This window comes from Oryctolagus cuniculus, chromosome 6 (genome assembly GCF_964237555.1).
Source record: "Oryctolagus cuniculus chromosome 6, mOryCun1.1, whole genome shotgun sequence".
Taxonomy (NCBI): Eukaryota; Metazoa; Chordata; class Mammalia; order Lagomorpha; family Leporidae; genus Oryctolagus; species Oryctolagus cuniculus.
The window spans coordinates 149142213-149160709 of NC_091437.1; the positions used below are offsets into that span (position 1 = coordinate 149142213).

The following is an 18497-nucleotide window of genomic DNA, read 5'->3' on the forward strand; positions in this document are numbered from 1 at the left end:
CAGTAAGGCCTCCCCACAAAAAGGCAATGAGAAGGCTTGGATTCGGTTTGCCTGATAGAGCTTGTAAGCCCCTGCAGGCAGAGCAGAGCATGCGCTGCGGGGCACCGAACACAGGCACGCATCAGCGCCTAAAAACCTCCTCATAACATGGCGAAGAGAGGACCCGGATTCGGTTTGCCTGATAGGACTTGTAAGAGCCTGTGGCAACTCTAGCAAGTAGAGCAGAGTGTGTGCCGCGGGACACCGAAGACAGGCGCGTATCAACGCCAAAAATAAAAAGAAAGGGGGATCTGTGGGGAGCAATCCGGACTAGACTAAGTTACTCGAATTAAGACTTATTCTATGCATCTGCTCTCCCACAATATGGCGCTGGGAGAGAAGTAAACAGCTTCCGCACAGCTGCCTCCAGTTCAACTAATAAACTGTAGGACTTGCTCCTGATTGGAGAGCAGCGTACTCGGCGTGTGGGCAGCCGAGTTAGGATTGGCGGGAGAGGACTATAAAGGAGGAGAGAGACGGCACGCACCAGGAACATCTATGGGGAACATCTAAGGGAACCCGTGCAGCCCCCGAGAGAACCGGCCGGCGGTGTGCCGCTCCCCTGCGGAAGTGGGGAATGTGGCCAGGGGGAACTGCCCTTCCACGGAGGTGGAAGGGATAGTAGCCAACCCGGGAAGAACCAGCAGCAAACCCGGGGAGGGCCGAGCAGACGAAAGAACAGCGCAGGGTCCTGTGTCGTTCCTCCATGAAGAGGGGGAGCGACAGAGAGAGAGAGAGATCTTCCATCCACTGGTTCACTCCCCAAATGGCCATAATGGCCTGGGCTGGGCCAGGCCGAAGCCAGGAGCCTAAGGTCCCCTCTGTGTCTCCCACGTGGGTGCAGGGGCAGAAACAATTGGGCCATCCTATACTTCTTTCCCAGAAACACTGGCAGGGAGCTGGCTCGGAAGGAGAGAAAGCTTTCTAAAAGTTAAGGCCTCCTCCTTACTTTAGGGGATTGGGGAATCCCACGCACAGGGGCTTTCTCCAGAATCCCTGGACAAACCACATAACGTCTCCTGAGCCTTTCCAGCTAGGAGCCCTCCTGCCCCTTTCCTAAAGGGAGCAAAGAACCAGGGGTAACTCACATTCATTGCATGTTTACAATATGATGTGATTATGTCCACTTTACAGTTAGGTAGATTCTCAGAGGAGTTGAGATGTTCACAGCCTCTTACCTTGTAAGTGGCTGAATTGGATTTCCAGCTGTGTGGTTTTTTTTTTGTTTTTTTTTTTCCTTGACAGGCAGGTGATGACAGTGAGAGAGAGAGACAGAGAGAAAGGTCTTCCTTTGCCGTTGGTTCACCCTCCAATGGCCGCCGCGGCCAGCGCGCTGCAACCAGCGCACCGCGCCGATCCGATGGCAGGAGCCAGGTACTTATCCTGGTCTCCCATGCGGGTGCAGGGCCCAAGGACTTGGGCCATCCTCCACTGCACTCCCTGGCCACAGCAGAGAGCTGGCCTGGAAGAGGGGCAACCGGGACAGAATCCGGTGCCCCAACCGGGACTAGAACCCGGTGTGCCGGCACCGCAAGGTGGAGGATTAGCCTAGTGAGCTGCGGCGCCGGCCAACAGCTGTGTTTCAAGTATTCAGATCTAAAGCTTATAGGATATTAAAGCATTTTATCCATTTTAAAATATGCAGACACTGTTGTGGGAGGCAGTGAGCTCTGGAAAAAGTGTCCACACGCAGTGTAGATAACAACTTGTTAGGAAATTTTTTTTTAATTTTCCAAACATATTTCTAATTAGACCTCAAAATACACTTCATTTTTAAAAGGACAGCGTGATTTATTTATTTATTTCTTTTTTAGATTTTATTTATTTACTTGAGAGGTAGAGTTATAGGCAGAGAGAAAGGTCTTCTGTCTTCTGGTACACTCCCAGATGGCTGCAACAGCCGGAGTTGGGCCAATCCAAAGCCAGGAACAGGAACTTCTTCCAGGTCTTCCATGCGTTTTGGGGGCCCAAGGACTTGGGCCATCTTCTACTGCCTTCTCAGGCCACAGCAGAGAGCTGGATTGGAAGAGGAGCAGCCAAGACTTAAACCTGTGTCCATATGGGATTCCGGTGCTGCAGGTGGAGGCTTAGCCTACTTTGCCACAGCACCAGCCCTTAGGAATGTTTTAGAGGAGATTGAAATGTCAGGCAGTTGTTGGATGAGATGATGTGTAAGGGCTCTTCTAATTTTTTGATGTCATCATCAGTCTTTTGTTCAAATCTGAAAAGCATACAGAGTGCTCTCTTTTAATTATATTGATCAAACAATTATTTTGTTTCAGTGAAGAAAATATTTGGAAGCTCTGTGAACACATCAAGAACCATGACCAGTACCCTTTGGAAGAGTGTTACGCTGTCTTCATATCTAATGAGAGAAAGATGGTAAGTTGGTGAATGATTGCAGAAAGGAAACACACCAGAAGCTAAATATAGCATGAGTTTAGTACTGTTCTGAAATGTGCTTTATAAAAGACAGTGACATTTTAAAGTTTGTTTTTGAATGAGATCTTTTTCCTTATAGGGCACAGTTGAGTTAGAAGAGTTTAGTCCCTTTTATGTAAGGAAATATGTGATTGTGTATTTACACAGGTTAAGAAAGGCCCCTTTCTTAGTTCTTTCTTAGTTACTAACAAAGAATTTTTTTTTTTTTTTTGGTAAACATGATGCTTTTTAACTCTGTCTTCTGAACCCATAAAAAGCATTAATTACCGTGTTACTGAGAGAATGCTAAATATAGACTCTAAAGAATGTGAAGCCCGCATTTGGGGATATGTGATCACAAATAAGAAGATATAGTACATAATAAACTTCCACATATTACCCAATACTAAAGCAGCTTTGTAATTTAAAGAGATTTCAGAGACCCGTTGCCAGAGTAACCATGACCATTAACATTAGACAATGAAAAGGCAGAGCAGGTAAAACACTGATGTGGGAATTCCATTTTCAGTATCACGGCAGGAAAGTTGTCCAGAATGGCCATCCTCCTTAAAGTTACAAGCCGTTGAATAAAATATGGAGAAAGAATCTTATACAAAGCATATAAAATCTAGCAATATAGTAATTATTAAACTGTTATCATAATATGCACATACAGAGGTAAATGTTGAACGAAAGCTGCTTCTGCTCTAAAGATATTGCTGAACCAACAGAATGTTAGTTCTGGTTTTCACAGTCTTCTAGAGTGCAAGAGTCAACTACAAATCCCAGAATCTACCAAAATCAGGGATTAAAATTCTAGATGCCCCACCCAGAAAGTTGAGAGCAAAGAAAAGTTATTGTCCAACTGAAAACCTTGATGAGCCAAGTAGACATTCTAATAATGTCTGTGATAATCATTCAAAAAATTGAAATATTTTTTTTTAATTTCCAAATTATTAGAAATGAAATTGGGGGAAAATACAATGAACTCAAAAAGAATCGTAAGAAGAGGAAAACATACATATTGCTTGCTGGACAAAGGAAGCAGCAAGATAATATCTGCAAATATAAGTGTAGTCAAATCATGCTAAGCAAAGTAGCAAACATTCTACTAAAGATACATTTTGTTATCCAGAAATAATAAAAAATCAGGCTATATTCTGCTTAAAGGAAGTATATGTAATATATGAGAAATCAGAAAATTTGAAAGAAAAGGAATGAAAAATAGGTCAGGCCAAATCCAATAAAAAGTCATATGGTGTAGCTATACAAATGTCATGTAAATTGACTCTAAAATATAATTTTAAATAAAGAGAGCAACAGTTTGACTTCTCTATATGAAAGTTTGATTTCTCTGTGTAAAAATTCTGTATTCTCCTCTGCATAAAAGAGCATAGCTTCAAAATCTCACGCTTAGAACTGCGTCTCCTCCAGCCCCTGGCTGTGGGTTCCCTAACTTAAAGCTTTTTAACTGCCGTGATTGAGCCACGTACTCTCAGGTCTGAAGTAAAGATTTGTCTCTGGAGTTTAGATAGCAAAAGCAAGCCTGTGTATTTTGTAAACACTTTAGAAAGCATCATTTCATTTTACCCTAGTGAGAGCCATGAGGAATAGGCAGTTCTGGATAACTTGTTTCATTTTATAGAGGAGGAAGTAGAAGGCTCAGGGAGCTCCCTTGGTTAATACGTGGGAAGCCAGACCTGAAGTTGCCAGGCCTTTCCACTCCCCAGAGAGTACAGATCTGCAGTTGTGAACTTTCACTAGGAAAGGACGCTCAGTAGGATTTGCTTTTTTTTTTTTTTTTTTTTTTTTTTAAGAAAGATTTATTTATTTGAGGAGTTAAAAAGAGAGGGAGAGAGAAAGGTCTTCCATCTGCTTGTTCACTCCCTAAATGGCTGCAATGGGTGGAGCTGGACCAATCTGTAGCCAGGAGCTTCTTTTGAGTCTCCCACATGGGTGCAGGGGCCCAAGCACTTGGGCCATCTTCTGCTTTCCCAGGCCACAGCAGAGAGCTGGATGGGAAGAAGAGCAGCCAGGTCTCGAACTGGCATCCGTATGGGATGCTGTATACAGGTTACCTGCTACGCCGCAGTGCCAGCCCTTCTTTTTGTTTTTTAAAGATTTATTTATTTGAAAGGAAGAGTGACAGAGATCTTCCATCTGTTATACTCTTCAAGTGCCCACAACAACCAGGGGGTAGGCCAGGCGTAAGCCAAGAGCCAGGTATTCCATCTGGGTCTTTCATGTGTATGGTAGGAATCCAAGTACTTGGCCATCATCCATTGCCTCCAAGGCACATTTAGTAGGGAGCTGGATTGGAAGTGTGGTGTAGCCAGGACTTGAACCAGGTACTCCCACATGGATATGGGCTTCCTAAGCAGGAACTTAACCTACTGCACCACAATGCCAGCCCCTGCATTTCTTTTTAAAATTTTATTTTTAAAGGTTATTTCTCTGAGAGACAGAGAGCTCCCGTCTGTTGATTGACTCCCCAGATGAGCAGAACAAGCTGAAGCTGGGAGCCAGGAGCTCAGTGTGGGTCTCCCACACTGCTGCCTTCCGTGTTCTGCATTAACAAGATGCTGGTGCCAGGGGCTGGTGCTGGGTGTAGAACCCAGACATGCTGATGTGGGACTCAGGCATCCTAACCAGCATCCTAACCACTGGGCTATGTGCCTGCCTTTGCGTTTCTTTTTATTCATTCATTCTTTCTCCTTGATTGTTGGTTGTCTAGAAATCATTTATTTCTCATTTATGTATTGCTTTACATACTTTGGCAGTGATTTAACTGAAGGTGTGGCTTATCAAATTTATAATATTTTGTAGATACCTATTTGGAAACAACAGGCAAGACCCGGGAACGGACCTGTGATCTGGGTAAGCAGGTTAATCCAGAGAGCCTCTGATGCATTCTTGCTTGTAATCCCTGTGTGGTCTGTGCACTTTAGCAAAGCAGAAATGACAGGGACCGTGGAGAAGGGCTAATTTACCTACCAATAAATGGACCTTTTGAGAATAGATGTTGGCACGAAACAGGCTAAACCCTTGGCCTCAGCGAGTTTGTTTTCGTGTTTCCTTTCCTTGCACGTGATCTTCTCTGATGCTGAAGTCCACACCCAGCAGGGCTGGGGTTAGGAGCGTGGGCTCTGGAGTCTGGTGAGTGAGGCAGAAATCCCTGTGACCTGGCGATGGTGCTTACCCTGTCTCTGCAGTGTCCTCTCTGGTCAGCGAGGTTGTGAGGCTTCAGGGAGGTAATGTCTAGGACGCTTTCTGCTTGGATGTGGGACCATAGCTGGTACAGGTCCTTGAGAAGTATTAGCTGTGATCATCCCCACCCCTGTGTCACCCCCGTTGCAGACTGTATGTCTGCTCTGAAGTCATCGCCATCGCTGGTCGGCTCTGCTGTTTCCAGTGTGGTCTTCTCCCTGCCTAAGGACACTTGCAGGGAAAGGATCCTGGTCATGTGCCCCCTACACAAGGTCTCGTGGAAGCTCAGGTCGGGAATCCTGTAGCAAGAATTCTCCCCACCCTGTGGCAGATTTGTCCCTGACACACTGCCATCCTGTTGTAGGAAATGGTTAGGCCTTGCCAAGTGCTTAGAGACGACCAAACCCCAAGAAGCAGGTCCCCTCTAGGCCAGCACCCCTTGCCCTGGCCTGACAGGGTCTTTCCCTGGCTGTTGGGGTTTGCATTCCCATGCCACTTCAGGAAGTGCGGCTTCTGCTGGGCTCAGCATTCCCTGATTTCACACCTGTGCTGGGAAGAGGATTCTTAGTTGGGGTCTGATTTCCTTCTAATTTCATCGACCACCTGAATCTGGGAGTGTGAGCCTGAACCGATGGGGAGGCTGCGGGTAGTCATTGTTGGGGCCTGTTCACAAGTTGCACCATCTTTATAGGAAGCTCTCCCCTTTAGTGATGGCGTCCGTTGGCCATCAGGGAAATTCCCCTTGGCAGTTGGGCCCCCCTGCCTCTGTTTCTTGGTTGGCTTTTTTTTTTTTTTAAAGATTTATTTTATTTATTTTAAAGACAGAGTTACAGAGAGAGATAGATCCAGAAAGAGAGAGAGGTCGGTCTTCCATCCGCTGGTTCACTCCCCAATTGGCTGCAAGGGCTGGAGCTGAGCCGATCTGAAGCCAGGAGCTTCTTCTGGGACTCCCACATGGGTCCAGGGGCCCAAGGACTTGGGCTATCTACTGCTTTCCCAGGCCATAGCAGAGAGCTGGATCAAAAGTGGAGCAGCCAGGACCCAAACTGGCACCTATATGGGATGCCTTTGCTACAAGCCAGGGTTTTAACCTGCTGTGCCACAGTGCCGCTCCCCCCTTGGTTGGCTTTTTTAAATTATTTATTTATTTATTTATTTTTTTGACAGGCAGAGTGGACAGTGAGAGAGAGAGAGACAGAGAGAAAGGTCTTCCTTTTGCCGTTGGTTCACCCTCCAATGGCTGCCGCATCCCACGCGCTGCGGCTGGCGCACCGCGCTGATCTGAAGCCAGGAGCCAGGTACTTATCCTGGTCTCCCATGGGGTGCAGGGCCCAAGGACTTGGGCCATCCTCCACTGCACTCCCGGGCCACAGCAGAGAGCCGGCCTGGAAGAGGGGCAACCAGGACAGAATCCGGTGCCCCGACTGGGACCAGAACCCAGTGTGCCGGCGCCGCAAGGCGGAGGATTAGCCTGGTGAGCCGCTGTGCCGGCCCTTTGGTTGGCTTTTAAAAAGGCCAGCTGTTTACAGAGTTATTCTCCAGTTACATTGTGACGCAGACTCTCCTTCTATCTCCACTTGTGAGCCTGGGAAGTGGAGGGGTTGAGATTTGAACCAGGTACTTGCCTGCCCTTGCCTACAAGGTTCCCTGTTCTGTCTCTTATTCACTCTGTACTATACACTTGGGATTCCCACTCACTTCTCCAGGAACGCCTTGCAGGTAAGAACTTGTAATTTTTATCTTTGTGTCTATGTTTCAGCAGCACAGTTTCCTATTATTAATAAGGAGCAAGTACTTAAAAATAAGTTATAATGAGAGTCTGAAGTGAGCTAAGGCAGAGATGACTTCTGGCAGGGGTAGAAGTTCCCAAGTGGATTCCTGGGGGAGAAAGCTTTTGAGCTGGAGCCTGTGTGGCAGAGGGAGGCCGGGCAGGTTGCTGCAGGGGATGGAGTACCATGAGCAAGGCCCATGGAAGGGAATGGAGGACTGTTAGGGGAGCAGCTGTGAGTCACTGAGCAGGAGCACAGAGAGTGTCTGTTTCTGCCTTCCCAAGACAGAGTTGGAGACAAGCAAAGCCCTCGCTCTTATGACTCAGCAGTTCCAGTCTCGTTGCCTTTTCCACTTCCCAGGGGTCGAATGGGCCGAGATGCAGTAACGGGCTTTGTAAACTCTGAGCTATGTGCTGTGGAAGCGGAAGACGGTCGGTAGAGCGTGTGTTTTATCATACTGCTGCCTGTGAGAGCATTTTACCCCTCAGGAACCAAAGCAGCAGACTGCCCTCATGTCCCTTGATAACTGGAGGTCCCCTTCAGCCCTCGGCTGCGCTGGTGAGAGAGAGAGAGTGTGTCCATGCTGTGGGGCTGAGCAGGAGAGGCTGTCCTTAACCTTACCCTAATGCCTACAGATTGCAGCTCGGCTGTTGTTCAATTTTTCCCCTTTTAATTAGGAAAATAGCACAGAACTGAAAAGTTACATCCTGATTTCCTCTCCAGGCTAGCTTCTCAAGTCGTCCCCTTTGAGGTTTTTGGGGTAGTGGTTAAGCTGTCAGGTAAGATGCCTGCATCCCACATGGGAGTCCTTGGGTTTGATACCTGGCTCTGGTTCTGACTCTGACTTCCTGCTAATGCAGACTGTGGGTGGCTTAAGCAGTTGGGTTCCTGCCACCCTTGTGGGAGACCTGAGTTGAGTTCCCAGCTTCCAGCTTTGGCTTGGCCCAGCCTCGGTGGTTGTTATGGGCATTTGGAAAGTAAACAAATAGATGAGAGTTCTCTCTGTCTTTGTTTCTCAAATAATAAATAGACAAGAAGTCCCCTTTGTTAATTGTTCAGAGGAGATCCTTACACACTTCCTCTGTACTCATGCATGCATATGTACTTCTGAATCAAATGTGTGTCCTTATATGCACATGGCTTACAAAAAATAAAGCAGGGGGCCAGTGCTGTGGAGTAGCAGGTAAAGCTGCTACCTGCAGTGCCAGTGTCCCATATGGGCACTAGTTCGAGTCCCATGCTACTCTACTTCTGATCCAGCTCTCTGCTATGGCCTTGGAAAGCAGTAGAAGATGGCTTAAGTCCTTAGGCACCTGCACCCTTGTAGGAGACCTGGAGTAAGCTCCTGGCTCCTGGCTTTGAATTGGCCCAGCTCCAGCCATTGTGACCATTTGAGGAGTGAGCCAGCGGATGGAAGGCTTCTCTCCTTCTCTACCTCTGCCTCTCTGTAACTGTATCTTTCAAACAAACACATAAATCTTAAAAAAAAAAAATGTGTTGATATTCTGCACTTTGCTTCGTCTGTCCAGCTATATACATGGAATTTTTTTTTAAGATTTATTTTTTATTTATTTGAAAAGCAGAGTTAGAGAGAGAGAGGGAGAGGGAGAGACAGAGAAGTCTTCCATCCACTGGTTGACTCCCCAAATGACCACAATGTCTGGGGCTGGCCAGGCCAAGGCCAGGAGCCAGGAGCTTCTTCCAGGTCTCCCACATGGGTGCAGGGGCCCAAGGACTTGGGCCATCCTTCACTGCTTTCCCAGGCCATATGCAGGGAGTTGGATGGGAAGCAAAGCAGCTAGGACTTGAACTGGCATCCATATGGGATACTGGCGCCACAGGTGGTTGCTTTACTCACTGTGCCACAACACTGGTCCCAATGACATGGACATTTTTGCATTAAAAAAAAAAAGATTTAATTATTTCCTTGAAAGGTGTAGTTGCAGGGAGGGAGGGAGGAAGGGATAGAGGGAGTGAGAGAAAGTCTTCTATCCCCAAATGGCCCCAATGGTTCACTCCCCAAATGGGCCCAATAGCCAGGGCTAGCCAGGAGCTTCTTCTAGGTCTTCTGTGTGGGCGCAGGGACTCAAGTACTTGAACCATCTTCTGCTTTTCCAGGTACACTAGCAGAGAGCTGGATGGGAAGTAGAGCAGCCAAGACTTGAACCACCGTCCATATGGAATGTTGGCGTTGCAGCCGGCAGTGTAATCCACTATGCCACAACGCTGGCCCTGACATTTTTGCATTTTCCACATAAATGTACTGATGTCTTTTATCATCTGCGTGGTATTTGATTATACGGCTGTGACACAGTTTACTCAGCGTTCGCTGCTTGATAGGCTCCTGGACTTTTCAAAATTATAAACAGTGCCGCGGAGAGTTTCTTCATGTTTACACTTCACGCGCTCATGGCCATTTTTCGGTGGAATAGTTTCCTAGAGGTGAAGTTGCCGGGTCAAAAGGGTATACAGTTAATGTCTGTAACCATTTCCATCGTTTATTTGACCACCTTCCCAGACACTGGACTTTTAGTCTGTTTTTAGGGTTTTGTGTTTGCTTTATTGTATTTTGCTGTTTTAAGGAGGGTTGTATTAGTGTTGTACTTGTAACCTTTTTTTTTTTTTAATGTGCATTAAGGGGCCTTGGCATTCACCACCCAGATGTGCTTTTCTTCCTAGGATTACCACGTTGTTTTGCTCCATGTGTCAAGTGGAGGACAGAGCTTCATCTATGACCTTGATACTGTCCTGCCCTTTCCCTGTCCCTTTGACACTTACGTAGAAGATGCCTTTAAGTCTGATGATGACATTCACCCACAGTTCAGGAGGTGAGGAGATTCGGCTTGGATTTACGTACATACTTTCTGAAGTAAGACACTGGGATCATGCTAAGGTTATTATTTTATTTTTTTTTATAAAGATCACTTGTCTTGGCATCATCACTGAGTTGATATTTTGATATTTTGAATGACGTGCATGCTACACTAGAGATTCCAGATGTTTTAAAAGTTTTAAAGGTTACCCATCGCATAAAAGGTTGGGAGTCTTTAAAGTTGTGTGATGATCTCAGACATTTTCTTTCAGGCATGCTGGGGAGTTCTCTCCTGCTCTTGTTTGCTCAGGCGGAATGAACGCCTCATGCTGGCAGCACCAGAAAATCATGCAGTTTACCCCAGTACACAGCTGAGTCAGAGGAGGCAGCCTTTTCTGCCTAAAAACAGGCATCCATTCTGTGCCTTTGTAGCTGTGGATTTCAGCTGGCTTCCCTATGTACAGTAAAGCTGCACATGTATTTGTGTTTTGCCAGCAGTACAAACACATGTGAGTGGTTTGCACTCATCATAGGAACCGAGTGCATCTGAAAATGGAGGTACAATTTCCAGTGTGATGCCTTGCTCATGTCAGTGTGTGCTGATTTACGTGCAGGAAATTTAGAGTGATCCGTGCAGATTCATATCTGAAGAACTTTGCTTCCGACCGATCGCACATGAAAGACTCCAGTGGGAACTGGAGGGAGCCGCCCCCGCCTTATCCCTGCATTGAGACTGGAGGTGAGCCAGGCAGGCCTTCCCGGAAAGGTTTCTGATCGAGCACTGCACAGCTCAGCATTTTCTCTTAACAAGGACAAAAATGAGATCATTCTTTGGCTAAAACTCCCTGAGTGGTGAGAAGGTGAGAGAGAGCACTTGTTCTGTGTGTTGAATTCATTAATGGAGCCACACAGAACAGGACTGGAAAGCATAGGAACTCATGGGAGAGGCACACAGAACCACGCCACTGGCACACTGCTGGGCTGTTACATGGTCCTGGGCATTGGGAGGTTTAGCACTGGGGCTAGTAGCACCTTGCTCGGGTAGGGTTTCATGTGATGGTGAAAAAAATTCCCTTATAGCATATGAAATGTCATTTCACTGATTGGGTAATGAAATCTGAATTAGAGGGAGGTGAGAGCTAGCAAGTTTTATTGTACCACTCATTGCATTTGTGTGCTTTTAGGCAGCAATCCAAATGATCATTTTCTGAGATTTAAGGAGATAAAAGGTTCTTCACACTATTAATGCTGTTTGGCATTTGTCTGAGTTTGTAACCTTTTATGATTGTAAGTAACTCACAGCATTTCCCTCTGTTGGTGAGATCATCCCAACACGTGGACCATACAGTCTGTGAAAGTGTTTTATGAGCTATTCAGTGCACCAGAGAAATCAGTGAGGTGTCACTCAGTGAGTGGTGCGGACACATTCTGAGTAATGTGTTGCTAGGTGATTTTGTCTTGTGCAAACATCACAGTGTTTTTGTACCAGCTAAGGTGGCTGTGATGTCACTGGGTGATAGAATGGCATAAGACCCCTTTGTATGTGTGATCTGTCATTGGCTCAAGCATTGTTATGTGGCACATAGCTATATTAATAGTTCAGTGAGGAAGAAAATAAAATTGTGGTGTTTGAAGGGCAAGAACGCTGACCGAGGGTTCAAGCCCTGATGTCTTGAGGCTCACTGTAAAAACCTCTCATAATTAAAAAATTGTATATTGAAATTGCTTCCCAGTTCACCAGCTCACTTTGGTTGCTTTGGAATTGGGAAAGCTTCTGGGTCAGGAGAGGGCCTCGTAGGTCCACCCACTGTGCAGGGCCAGCTCTAGGCCTCAGCACCTACCTTCAGTACCTACCTACCCTGTATCTTTTGGATGTAGCTACCCCAGACAGAGCCTTGCACACAGTAGGCACAGAATAAACAAACACTATCTTGCCAGCACTGATTCTATTTGGGCCATTTCTTAGTTATTGATTTTTTAAAGTTTTACTTATTTTTTATTACTTATTTATTATTTTTATTTATTATTATTATTATTATTATTTATTTATTTGAAAGAGTTACACAGAGCAAGGAGAGGCAGAGACAGAGACACACAGAGAGAGAGAGAGAGCGAGCGAGCTCTTCTATCCGATGGTTCACTCCCTAATTGGCCACAATGGCTGGAGCTGCGCGATCTGAAGCCAGGAACCAGGAGCTTCTTCTGGGTCTTCCACGTGGTTGCAGGGGCCCAAGGACTTGGGCCATCTTCTGTTTTCTCAGGCCATAGCTGAGAGCTGGATTGGAAGTGGAACAGCTGGGTCTCAGACTGGCACTCATATGGGATGCTGGTGCTTCAGGCCAGGGCGTTAACCTGCTGTGCCACAGCGCCGGCCTCTAAAGTTTTACTTATTTATTTGAAAGGCGGAAATACAGAGAGAGAAGGGGAGATAGAGATAGATAGATAGAGATCTTTCATCCACTGTGTTCACTCTCCAAATGGCTGCAACAGCCGGGACTGGGCCAGGCCAAGGCCAGGAACCAGGAGCTTCTTCTGGGTCTCCCACGCAGGTGCAGGGGCCCAAGGACTTGGGCCATTTTCTACTGCTTTTCCAGTCCATAGCAGAGAGCTGGACTGGAAGAGGAGCAGGCAGGACTCGAATTGGCACCCATATGGGATGCTGGCAGCACTATAGGTGGCGGCTTTACCCGCTACACCAATAGCACCGGCCCCCATTCCTTAGGTTTTGTTAACTGCTCCTCATTCGATGCTATTTTGTGCCAGACTTTTGCCAACTCCTTTACATACTAGTTTAATTTCATCTTTACCACAACCCAAGTTTTATTTTCTTCCATGATAAATGAATAAAATGAAGAGAATGAAGGTTAAATAAGTGCCTTGCCTGAAGTACACAGTGCTGGAGGGAGAATTTCTTTTTTTTTTCTTTTCTTTTTTTTTTTTTTTTTTTTTTTTTGACAGGCAGAATGGACAGTGAGAGAGAGAGACAGAGAAAGGTCTTCCTTTGCCGCTGGTTCACCCTCCAATGGCCGCTGCCGCCGGCGCGCTGCGGCCGGCGTACCACACTGATCCGATGGCAGGAGCCAGGTACTTATCCTGGTCTCCCATGGGGTGCAGGGCCCAAGTACTTGGGCCATCCTCCACTGTACTCCCTGGCCATAGCAGAGAGCTGGCCTGGAAGAGGGGCAACTGGGACAGAATCTGGCGCCCCGACCAGGACTAGAACCCAGTGTGCCGGCGCCGCAAAGAGGGAGAATTTCATACATGCCTCATGACGTAGTTTTTTGTCAGGAGTCTCCTGAACTTGAGATTGAACCAGAAGGATTCCACTCTGAAGTGTGGAGTAAACATCTGGATAATTTAACTAGATTGTAACATTCTCTCATGTGGTAAATTAATTGCCTGAAACCATATATTTATCAAAGGAATACATTAGGGATTAGGATAAGTGTGAATTGCTTTTAGCTAATCAGTAGTGCTTTATAAAAAAAAATTAAGATTTAGAAAAAAAAATGATTCAAGAAAGTAAACTTAAAAAAAAAAAGATTATTTATTTAAATGCAGGATTACAGAGAGAAAGGAAGAGAGAGAGATCCTCCATCTGCTGTTTCACTCCCCAGATGGCTGCAATGGGCTGGGCTGGGCTGTTCTGCACCCCTTCATGTGGGTGCAGGAGCCCAGGAACTTGGGCCATCCTCTGCTGCCTTCCCAGGCACATTAGCAGGGAGCTGCATCGGAAGTGGAGCAGCCAGGTCTTGAACTGGTGTCCATATGGGATATTGGTGTTGTGGGCAGTGGCTTTAATGTGCTGGCCTCAAGTGCCAGTGCTGGCCTCAAGAAAACAAACTTTAATGCATGTTGGATACATGTGTTAACAGTAGCAGCTTAGCATTTGGTAGGTTTCCTGTGTTTGTTGTATATCATTTATAATACTGTACATTTAGTGAATTCAGTGGCCATGTGTCTGCAGGAGGATCACTGTTTTGATTCAACATTTAATGTGTTTTGAAGAAAGCCACTTGGGTTTTTCCTGGCAGGGAAACAGATTTACCATGAGGATGTGAATTAGTCCTTTGGCAGCTTTGGGAGTTATCAGGCCTACTGATTTCTGGTGCTGCTTCCCCTGGCTTCATGAAGTTTCACCCCATGTAAGAGATCAGTGCTTGGATGAAGACTTGGCTGCGGCTGGGTAGGGGGAATCCCTCAGCAGATCGCTGGAACTCTTTTCTGTGTAGCTGTCTCCTCTGTGATACACCACCCCTCAAATCCTGGGCCTTCCAGAACTTCCATTTCTGTCTTCTCGCCTTGGGAAACTGCTTGGCCCTTTGTGCCCTGTCGCTGCTGTGGTCCTCAACCCCTCAGGCAGTGCCAGCGAGGGAGTCCCAGGGCTGCCCTCTTTTGTGTCTGTTCCTTAGAGATGGCAGGCCTGTGCTGCCCATTGTCCACTGTCTGGGAACAGTTGTTCCATATAGGTTGCCTGGTTTTCTCTAAGTATATGGTAGACGTGCAGTTGCTGTAACAGTTCTTGGATAGGCAGAAGCAGAAATCTGTACATATGTCTAAAAGTTTTTATTTTGGACATGGAAGGTTTAAATTATATATGAGAATAAAAGAATGCATCAGACTGTCAGCACTTAGCAGTTCAGAGCTCATTGATCCATTTGTGCCCATCTACTTTCTCCCTCCTGTATTACTTTGAAGCAAATCCAAAATATGTCCTTTTAGTATATATCCCTAAAATGTAAGGATTCCTTTTTTAAAAATACGTGGCTGGAATACCATTGTTACATCTATTGTAATAACATTTTTTTAAAAGATTTATTTATTTTACTTGAAAGAGTTACACAGAGAGAGGAGAGGCAGAGAGAGAGAGAGGTCTTGCATCTGCTGGTTCAATCCCCAGTTGACCACAACGGCCAGAGCTATGCTGATCTGAAGCCAGGAGCCAAGAATTTCTTCTGGGTCTTCCACGAGGGTGCAGGGACCCAAGGACTTGGGCCATCTTCTACTGCTTTCCCAGGCTATAGCAGAGAGCTGGATAGGAAGTGGAGCAGCTGGGACTCGAACCAGCACCCATATGGGATGTTGGCACTGCAGGCGGCAGTTTTACCCGCTACGCCACAGTTCTGGTCCTATAATAACAGTTCTTTAAAGTCATCATGCATATATATCTAGACAGTGTTCAAACTTAGTTATCTCATGAAGTTCTAGTTTTTTTAAACATTATTTATTTACTTGAAAAGCAGAGTTATGGAGAGAGAGAGATAAAGAGGTATTCTACCCACTGGTTCATTCCTCCAAATAAGTTGCAATGGCCAGAGCTAGGCCATTCCGAAGCCAGGAGCCTCTTTGGATCTCCCACATGGGTGCAGGTGCTCAAGCACTTGGACCATCCCCTACTGCTTTTCTCAGGCCATTAGCAGGGAGCTGGATCAGAAGCGGAGCAGCCAGAACATGAACCAGCATCCATAAAAGATGCTGGCTCCATAGATCGTGGCTTTACCTGCTAGGCCGTGGCGCCAGTCCCTTAACCTTTTTTTTTCTACTTTGTTTATTCAAATCAGGGTCCAATTGAGGCTCCCATATTATTCTTGCTTGATATGTCTCTTTTTTGCAAGATTTATTTGAAAGACAGGGTGATGAAGGGAGGGAGGGAGAGAGAGAGAAATAAGATCAGAGTGATCTTCCATTTGCTGGTTCACTCTGAGAGAGGTAGCAGGGAGAGATATGTAGATCGAGAGTGATCTTTCATCTGCTAGTTCACTCCTTGAGTGCCTGCAATATCTGAGGCTGGGCCAGGCCAAAGCTAGGAGCCAGGAATGTCATCTGGGTCTCCCACACGGGTGGTAGGAATCCAAGCAATTGGGTCACCATCTGCTGTCTTTCTAGGCACATTAGCAGCAAATTGGATTGGAAGTGTGGAGGCCAGGACTCACACTGGCACTCCAGTACAGGATGCTGGCATCCCAGGTAGTAGCTTAAACTGTTATGCCATGATGCCTGCTCTGATACGTCTTTTTTTTTTTTTTTTTTTTTTTTTTTACAATTTATTTATTTGAAAGGCAAAGTTACAGAGGCAGAGAGAGAGAGGTCTTCCATCCACTGGTTTGGTCCCTAGATGGCCATAACAAATGGAACTGCGCCAATCCAGAGCCAGGAGCTTCTTCTAGGTCTCCCACACCGGTGCAGGGGCCCAGGTGCTTGGGTTATCCTCCACTGCTTTCCCAGGCCATAGCAGAGAGCTGGGTTGGAAGTGAAGCATCCAGGACTTGAACTAGTGCCTATATGGGATACCAGCACTGCAGGCAGCGGCTTTACCTGCTACACCACAGCACCAGCCCCCTGACATGTCTTTTAAAAGTCTCATTAACTTTTTTACTTGTAATTTGAAGAAACTGGGTCTGAGAGAAACAGTCTGGCTTTGCTGATTATATCTCGGCATGTTCTTTGAATTTCCTGTACATTGGCCATTGAAACCACTAAATTGGCTGTTTGATTATTCATGTACTTTTTCACTTTTATTTTGAAATAATTTTGGTTTCTAGGTAATTTGCTGAAACAGGACAGAGTTTCTGTGTAGTTTTCACTTAGGTTCCCTTAGTGTTAAGTCTTACATAATAGCAATACAGTTACTTGAACCAGGAAAATGATACAATGGCACAAAAACAGTGATATATTATTATGACACAGTACTATTAACTTCTTTAGGTTTTGTTTTTTTCTCTAATTTGCTTGTTCTGGTCCAGAATCTAACCCCATGATATTATGGTTACCTTTTCATGTCTTTCCAGTTCCCTCTGATCTGTGCTAGTTTTTTTCTCCCTATGTTTCTTTTACAGCCTTTATGCTTTTGAAGCCTGTTATTTTGTAGGGTGTCCCTCGCTTTGGGTTTGTGTGACGTTTTGTCGTGATGAGGTAGAGGTTGTGCCAAAGGCCAGCATACCGCAGAAGTGACATTGAACCCTTACCCACTTGAACAGTTTCCCTCCTGTGGTGTTTGGAGTTGTTTTGTTGCTGTTAAACCCAAATCGTGTTTTCAGTAGACATTTCTTTCATGTATTTTTCTAGATTCCAAAATGAACCTGAATGATTTCATCAGTATGGACCCTAAGGTGGGATGGGGCGCTGTCTACACGCTATCCGAATTTGCACATCGGTTTGGCAGTAAAAGCTGCTGAGCTCGACATCAGGACGTGGAACTGTGGAAAAATTTAGGACCTGAACAAGCCATCCCTTCACTTAGGACAATGAACATTATGGTACAGTTGGCCTGGAATTATGTTTTTCCTCCCTTAATTCAATTGAGTGGAAACACGAATGAACACAAGTATAAACACACTAAGTAAAAAAAAAATTTTTTTTTTTTTTGCTGTGTCAAGTTGAAACTTGATTTAGCGTGTAAGCTAAGAAATTCCTGTGGCTCACTTGTAAGGTGTATGATGACTTCCGCCAGTGATTGCTCCTGTTGGGTGTGGACTGAGCCCTGGGTCCTCCTGTGTGTTCTGGATGTCTGCAGTGTCTCTCCAGCTGCACTGGAAGCTCCTGGGGGCAGAGCCGCGGCGCCTTGCTCTGGGAAGCTCTGATGCTCGTGTGAGGTGCCCATGAAACATTTTCTTGTGACCGTGCTGCTGTTTTTAAAAGGGATAATGTTGTGAGCTGAGTCAGCAATAAATATTAGTCTTCCTGGGCTGTGATGTTTAGAAGATCGCAGTCCTCTCTTACTTGGCCTGTTTATTTATGGTTTTGAATAAAATTGATTGAGAATTATTTTTGTTTTGAAGATTTTTGTGTCATTGTTGATGATCTGAGACACCCAACAGTGTGTCAGTCATAGATGAGAACCAGTGCTTTAAAATTCATTTATCTCCTCTGCCTTTGTGAGGGTGTCTTGGAAATCTGGCTTTAATCATGTCATTCCAAATAAAAGATATTTGACATTAACCTGGCATATTGTACCAGCTCTCATTCATGTTTGTGTGGTTCCATTGTGAAAACGAATGACTTCCTACAGCAAGGATGACTAAGCTTTTGTTCTTAGATGAGTCTTGGCCTTATTAAGACACTCGGGTTTGATGTGAGTCATCTGCTTTGTGCTGTGGAGGGTAAGACTTAGACATTTACTGAAGCATCCAATAGTCTAAGGGAATGTGACTGAGCGCATTGGTTCAGATGACCAGGAAGATTCTGGGAGAAAGCCAGGGAGCTTTTGGTAGGAAGAATATAGATACCACCTCTTAAGTTGTTTTATAACA

General features: G+C 45.7%; 1 protein-coding gene across 5 annotated transcripts in view; it reads left to right on the forward strand.

Moving 5' to 3' along the window:
* The window catches only part of NTAQ1 (N-terminal glutamine amidase 1), a 116554-nt gene that overhangs the window by 10194 nt on the left and 87863 nt on the right, over window positions 1–18497 (forward strand). For 2 of the 5 annotated variants that reach the window (XM_070075463.1, XM_070075464.1), the window contains exons 2-5: window positions 2322–2421; window positions 5287–5337; window positions 10116–10264; window positions 10863–10987. In XM_070075463.1, the coding sequence (XP_069931564.1) occupies window positions 2322–2421; window positions 5287–5337; window positions 10116–10264; window positions 10863–10987 (425 nt within the window). Of the gene's footprint in view, window positions 1–2321; window positions 2422–5286; window positions 5338–9554; window positions 9879–10115; window positions 10265–10862; window positions 10988–17313; window positions 18192–18497 lie in introns of those variants that run through there. The other 3 variants (XM_008255878.4, XM_070075465.1, XM_070075466.1) reach the window with 3 other exon arrangements.